Here is a 7,246-nt window from a genome sequence, read left to right on the forward strand (position 1 = left end):
CGCGTCCGGACTTGATGTTTCGGGTTTCCTGCGTTCACACCTCTGAGTCACATTGAAAACGCGAGGCCTCTGCCTTCAGCTTATTCAACCACTTTAACGTTTCTCGAGGGCTGATTCTCTCTCCCCCATAACCGAGCGCAAGTGTCCTCCGCTCAACACAAAGTCAGCCCGTGAAATTCCGCCTGCCGTGTTATTTCATCGCTCATACGGTTCACGGAAATCTCCCGCCTAATACCGTGTGAAATTCAGCTTCAAAACGATGGTTCTTCAGGGAAAAAAATGTCACAACTTTATGACCCCCCTGTGTGTTCAGTCTGTCTAATCTCATCTGATTTGACGTGTCCTTGGAAGATTTCAGACAGTCATAGACTCTGCGATAAGGAGCCCTACAACTCTGTTGTGTGCGTTTTTTTTTTTTTCCTGGAAGCTGTGTGGACGTACACCTACTCCGGTCAACAAACTCGGTCGGGACGGAAACATCCCTTCTGCTTGCTCAGACACAGCGTGTGTGTTGCTCGTAGTCCCAAATCAGTTCCCTCTGTGAGTCCTCGAAGGAGGCAACACTGACAGTAGTTTCATTCCCCTTTAATTTGATGCACCGGTTAATATCATAATTAACCTTAAGTTATTGTCGCCCGAAATAAATGAAACTATTGCTCTCTGTGGGCGGCGAAGACAGATCAGCAAATTGGCTGCTAAACCAACAACAACAACAACGACAACCTCCCCACATGGACTCGCTTGTCTTTATCCTGTGGCGGTCCGCTGGCTCTAGTGCGCTTCTGTTTGCAGGTCTGTGACATGAATTGGCCTGGGGAGCCGCGCACTGAGCGACCATGTGGGCGTGTTTCTCTCGGCCCAACAGTCTCCGCTCTCGTGTGGAGTCCAGAGCGCAAAACGCACTTCTTCTGGTGCGACCAGAGAGCGCAAAAGTAGCAGCTCTCCGACCCTGACGCGCACACCGTCTCCGGCTCCGGCGGCTCCCCCGGAATCCGACTCCACCGAGCGGGGGGAAAAGAAAAGAAGAGTGTCTTAACATCTCCCCGGTCACTCCTCCAGCCATGGACGCATCTCGAGTGGTAATGCTATATCTGGGCCTGCTCCTTGTTTTCATTGGGAATATACCGTGCTTCCAGTCTGCTGCTATCATCTCTCCCTCCGCGCCGAGGCGGAACAGGGGAGCCAGGGTCCCTCACCAGGACGGGCAAAGGTCATCAAAATTCTTAAAAGACATCTTCGCATCTTCGCATCCTACCGCGGGCCACCACAAAGAAGACCTGAAGGACGCTATTGTGCCGCATGAATACATGCTCTCCATATACAGGACATACTCGGCTGCAGAAAAGCTCGGACTAAACGCAAGCTTTTTCCGCTCCTCTAAATCTGCCAACACCATAACAAGTTTTGTGGACAGAGGAACAGGTTGGTTTCAGTCCGCTGCCACCTCCAGTCTCGCATTATTCTGTGGCACACTTTTTTTTCTTCTCTCGACTGACTGGTCTAGTGTTCTCCTCTTAGATCCTGCTACAGCGTGGTCAAAAAACTACAGTTACGCATAGGAACCGACAAGCTCCCAGCTACCTTTACGCACGCTTTAAATCAGGAGAAAAAAGAATGCGCAGATGCCCTTTTACGAGCAGATAATATCAATAAATCACAGGCACAAGTGTTCAAAGCAAAAATCTCGGAAGCTGCAGGATTAGTTGTGAGCAGTGTTTTTGGGGTTTTCTTTGGGATGTGCTGCCGCGCGGTCGCCGAAACGTGCAATTTTTGTCCGAATAAGTTATATTACACTTAAATTAACCTCCGGGTAACGCGACAGTAAAACGCTAATTAAGGCGCCCCCTAAATGAAGGCTGTAAATCACTGTCAGTGCAGGCTGCAGCAAAAACTATTCGGCTCCCAGCCTCCACGTGAATAGGCAGGAAAGTTGTTTTTTTTTTTTTTTTCAGTTAGGGTATTAAAGCACTTGCTGCGGATGTTTCATTTTCGATTTTTCACTGGTCTCCAAACCCAAACATTCCGAAATGAGCCCGTACATTTTAAAATATACAAACGCAGTTTAATCCCACGACCAGCACTTCAATCTGCTGCCGTTACGGTGCCCGTTATGGCCAACTTGTGCTGACAAAGGGAGCTGGGGGCCAGGGGCAGAGCTGCTCGGTGTGAGGAGCAGGTGTTTGGGTCAGTTAACGTGTGTAACCAAGTGATTTGACCGGCCTGCGCGGACAAACACAATCTGATAAACACAAACACATCCAACACACACAAGGGGACATAAGCCGAGTTAATCTTTGCAGGAGAAATAAAAGCTATCTTTGTTTGCGTTCCCTCCTGTCTCAAACACTCCCGAGCCTCGGCTCCGGGACGCGGAGTGCGCGCTGCAAAAAATGTCCATCGTGATGAGCTGTGGGGTCCAGAGTTGGCTGATCAAGACCTGCTCTTATTAGTCCAGGATGCGGTGAGGTGTAGGTTCAGCTCTTTCCAGCGCACAGCAGCTTTTTTTTTCAAGGCTTATGCTCAGTGAGGTGTAATTAAAACAAACAAAAACTTACAACTGCAACTGCTTTTTTTTTTTTTCCTCGAAAAACTTGACCGCACTGAAAATATGCGACATCCCCCCACACATTTGCTCGTTTTCAGACAAAAAAAAAAGAAAGAAAGAAAGAAAGAAAAAGACTGTTGAACGGTGAATATAAAACTAAAGTTCTTCATCCGTGCGGCCACTTCTTGCAGTGGGAACTGATTTGATAGGAGAAACGCCTCGCTCTCTACTGTGATTTTGATGTGATGTGTCACTGGCTCTGACCCCGAGCTGGACCCTCTGAGAGCTGCTTGGCATCGAACGGCTGATTGGAGTATTTGAACTCGGTGATCTAATTGAGTGTTCATGTCATAACATATCAAACACTGTCTATTCTCCCATAATGACCCAGCTCGGCCACGATGGGCACATCACCAAAAAAACGACTAGGGGGGAAAAAAATGAAAGAGCACTTCCTCTGCTGAGAAGTGGTTGGTGTTTTTTTTTTTTTTTTTAATTTATTTAATTTTTTTCTTGTTTTACAGCTCGAACCTCCCTTTGCCACCGCTACTTTAATTGCGGAAAATCCTTTTTCTTGCCGTTTTCTCAGCTCAAACGCCTTTGCTCTCTTTTGGGATTCCTCCCAGCATCCCCTAAGTGTTTGCGTTGCATTTCACCTGGCGAAGCGGCCTCAGCTGGGTGTTTTCGTTGTTTAAATCGCCGCCACCGGGAAAGAAAATACACACGGGGGCAGCTTTCGACGCTTAAACCAACAGGCTTTGCGTCTTTTACGCATAATCCATCCATGAGGAGACAGGTTTTACTGAGTGCACCTATGTGATCTACGGCTTTGTTTTTCCTTTTTTTTTTTTTTTTTTTTGGCTCATACCCTTTTTTAGGTAAATGAAATTTGCTTATAAAACGAGGCAGGGTGTTTCCTGGAGGTCAGAAAAGGCAAGATCAGAAAAGAATAACCCGAATCTGAAAATTACTTTTGGCACTTGGGGTAACTCATTAAAGCGCAGATGGTGCAGCCCGGCCTCTCTCTCCTAACCCCCCCCCCCCTCCCGTCTCTAAACAGAGGCATAGATGACAAAAACATGTTTTGCGTTTCTTCAAATACAACCAACAAGGTCAAACAAAAGTGCACAGGATGCTGCTTTAACCAAGCAATAAAAAAAATCCACCGCCTTTTCCACCAATTATCCACCGTCAAGCATCCAAGCGTAATGGAAAAACATGGCGTTTTACATAATAATGAAATTAAGACAACTTTGTACATTTTTAAATGTCAACACGAATTTTTATCTCTTAATAACATCCACAGTCTGTTCAGTCCGTGCAGGCGCACATGAAGGGGAATGTTGTCGTTGGCAGGATGAGATGAAATATAAGAGGGGAAGTGCTTTAATGAGGATGATGGGAATTGAGAACTGTTAATTATTTGGTGAACTTGTATTCGATTTGTTTGAGGTCTTATAAAAAACAGAGAGCTAATGTGGACCATACGCGGAAAGTCACTGAAACGAGCACAAGGTTTCAATCTGCTTTTACTGTTCGACTCGGCAGGGTTCAGGGAGGGAAACTGACAACTGCATTCAAATGTCTCTTTAGGACAAGTTTCACAAACTATGGCCCATCGCGGGCATGTTTGGATGTCGACATGTAACGTTTATTCAAACAAAAAACAGACAAAAAAAAAACCATTCAGACAGAAATGGAGACAATCAGCAGAGGCACTGAGCTTATATATTTTAAGACACACCACAAAGCATCCATCACAACAAGCAATTAAATTCAGTTTTTAGGTTTAAAGGCTTTTTTTTTTTTTCACAGCGAGTGGAAAATTTGACCTTTAAAAGGCAGGATTTCACTTGCTCTCAACGCAAATGTAGCTACTTGTTTCAGGGCTTTTCTTGAATTAAATGTGCTTTCCTCGTAAAACGTCTGCCCTGGGTTTTGCCTTTACTCAAACCACTGACACTCGATTTGGGAAAATTGTCAAAGGAAAAAAAAAAAGGGGGAAACTGCAGGAAATAAGGAAGTAAGAGAATGATTTCACCCCTCTTTGCAGAATGATTTCCTCTTGTTCATGAAAAAAAAAAAATCTGATTTAAAGCGGAGGCTGATTCAAAACAACTTGTTCTGGTGGACTTTTTTTTTTTTTGCAGCAAAAGAATGACGAAACCTAATCGTGTCCATATTTTAAAGTGCTGTAAGTTAAACATAAATCCGTCTGATCCAAGATGTATTTTTAGGAAACGCAGCAAACACTCGGGGAAGCTGAAACCCCCTGTTTGTTAGAGCCCCGGTTCTTTTTCTATCTGTTTGACGCCTTTTCACGCATTGTCTGCCAGTGTTATATTCCAGTCTCATTGGTTCGCCTTGATGAAATATTTGCAGGCCTCCTGGGTCTCCAGCAGGGAATAATGCATTAATTGTGTATTGTTCGGTTGAGTGTACAGTATGTCGCCTTTGGTACGTTGTGTCTGGCAGCACCCAGGGGCCTTCACATCACTAGGCCCCTTGTTTTTTTTTTTGTTTTTTTTTTTTTCTTCCTTTCTTTGCCTTACTACTCTGCAAGAGGTCTGCAACAAGAAAGCTGAGCAAGTTTCTGCTGTCCCGACTGCTGCTCAGATTTAGGACTTTTCTGAAGCTGCAAAGAAGGAAAAGTCCACTCCCACTGCCAAAGTGGTGGAAATTAATAATCAATCTGTCAGCAAGTAAAATGAAAGCAGAACTATTTTCATTAAAACACACTGAATTTGATTAAAAGTGGCGTGGAATTAGAACATGGCCAGATTTTATTGGATTATTGTTGCTGCAATGTCAAGAATGAAAGTTTGACCTATATGACAGATGATTAAAAAAATAGATATGTAATTATACGAGGCTTTTGGAACAAGCCAGATTATATACTTCCCGCATGTGACATGAAGTTTGTTTGCTTGGCATCATGTGATTTCACATTGTTCATGTGCTACAAATCGTGCAGGAAATGGAATGAAGAAACTTTGGGGAGCAACGGTTTTAGGGAGGAAGCCTTAAAGGCGGCTTGGTAAACGTAACCCTTCATTTAACCTGTAGCATTATACACGAGGCACAAGGGTTTATTAGCGAGAGAATTCTGTTAGAATCACAGTGACAAATGACTCAATGTGAAAGTAGGATGTAGTCACGCCCGAGGAAGTCTGTTCATTCTTGGTGAGGCTAAGACTTTACTAGCAACCAACGTGGTGTTAGCTGCGAGTTTTCCCATTCCTCTCCAAGCTGAGGACTTGTCAGCTGTAGTTTGTTTGAGGCAGGTTCAGGGTGGACATTTGAAAAACAAGAAAGAGAGGAAGGGAGAGAGAGAGAGAGAGAGAGGGTGGGGGTGGGGTGGGGGCAGAAGGCCTCTGTGGGAGAATGCGAGTCCCCCTCCCTCTCTCCATCCCTCTGAACACTGTACACCCTAAGTGAATCTGACTGCAATTATTTTCTTCTCTTATCCTTGCAGACGATCTTTTGCACTCTCCTCTGCGAAGACAAAAGTATCTGTTTGATGTCTCAACCCTTTCAGACAGAGAGGAGCTGGTCGGGGCGGAATTAAGGATATTCAGGAGAGCGCCCGGGGATTTGCAGACTTCCCCGCAGACGACGGGCCTCTACGACCTCCAACTCTACCCCTGCCGCTCGGACCGACTGCTGGACTCCAGGTCTCTGGACCCGCTGGACTCCGCCAAGGCCGGCTGGGAGGTTTTGGACGTGTGGGAAATGTTCAAAGCACACCAGCATCATTACCACCACCCCCATCATCACCGTCACTATCAGCAGGGGAACCAGCTCTGCCTCCAGCTCAGGGTCACTCTTGGCAAGTCGGACACCGAGGTGGACCTGAGGCAGCTGGGTCTGGAGAGGAGCGCCCGGTCCCAGCAGGAGAAGGCCATCCTGGTGGCCTACACCCGCTCCAAGAAGAGGGAGAACCTGTTCAACGAGATGAAGGAGAAGATCAAGTCGCGGAGGTCGGTCGGCGAGAAGGAGGAAGCGGCGGCGAAGGGTGCAGAGGAGGACAGGGTGCCGCTGAGGGGGGTTAGGGGAGAGGGGCCCCGGCGTCGGCGGAGGACCGCGCTGAGCAACCGGCACGGGAAGAGGCACGGGAAGAAGTCAAAATCCAGGTGCAGCAAAAAGGCGCTGCACGTGAATTTCAAAGAGCTGGGCTGGGACGACTGGATCATCGCTCCCCTGGATTACGAGGCGTACCACTGCGAGGGGGTGTGTGACTTCCCCCTGCGGTCGCACCTGGAGCCGACCAACCACGCCATCATACAGACACTCATGAACTCCATGGACCCCAACAGCACCCCGCCCAGCTGCTGCGTCCCCACCAAACTCAGCCCCATCAGCATCCTGTACATAGACTCGGGCAATAACGTGGTGTACAAACAGTACGAGGACATGGTGGTGGAGCAGTGTGGGTGCAGGTAGCGGCCACTCTTTGTCGAGGCAAAAACAAACGAACGGACGAACGAACGAACGAACGAACGAACTTTCAGAGACAGAAAAATCAAAGATATGTCTTGATGGGTCCCAGGTCACAGGTCTGAAATGCTTTGACGCATGACGCGCCTTGTCTTTGTTCAAAAGGGATGCACACAAGAGGCGATGTCTGCTATTTATTTCGACTCAGTACGGTCACATTAATCTACGCTCTCTGCCTTAAAGTGTTAACGCACATACATTCCC

General features: G+C 46.9%; 1 protein-coding gene across 2 annotated transcripts; it reads left to right on the top strand.

Annotated features, from left to right (window-relative positions):
• The first annotated feature begins 1,039 nt into the window (after positions 1-1,039).
• gdf6a (growth differentiation factor 6a) lies at positions 1,040-7,021 on the top strand. Of its 2 annotated transcripts, XM_040118430.1 has the most exons (3): positions 1,040-1,422; positions 6,021-6,560; positions 6,603-7,021. In XM_040118430.1, the coding sequence occupies exons 1-3, from the start codon at positions 1,062-1,064 to the stop codon at positions 6,986-6,988; spliced, it is 1,287 nt and encodes a 428-aa protein (XP_039974364.1). In that variant the 5' UTR covers positions 1,040-1,061; the 3' UTR covers positions 6,989-7,021. The 2 variants fall into 2 exon arrangements, with proteins under 2 accessions (XP_039974364.1, XP_039974363.1); XM_040118429.1 differs by having other exon boundaries at positions 6,021-7,021.
• Positions 7,022-7,246: the final 225 nt, after the last annotated feature.

The sequence above is a fragment of the Xiphias gladius genome, chromosome 22 (genome assembly GCF_016859285.1).
Source record: "Xiphias gladius isolate SHS-SW01 ecotype Sanya breed wild chromosome 22, ASM1685928v1, whole genome shotgun sequence".
In the NCBI taxonomy this organism is placed as follows: Eukaryota; Metazoa; Chordata; class Actinopteri; order Istiophoriformes; family Xiphiidae; genus Xiphias; species Xiphias gladius.

Bases quoted from the DNA above. Each gene is read 5' to 3' on its own strand.
- gdf6a (XM_040118429.1), top strand. From the start codon at position 1,062: ATGGACGCATCTCGAGTGGTAATGCTATATCTGGGCCTGCTCCTTGTT. The intron at 1,423-6,020 runs GTTGGTTTCAGT...TTATCCTTGCAG, and splicing joins TTTTGTGGACAGAGGAACAG to ACGATCTTTTGCACTCTCCT.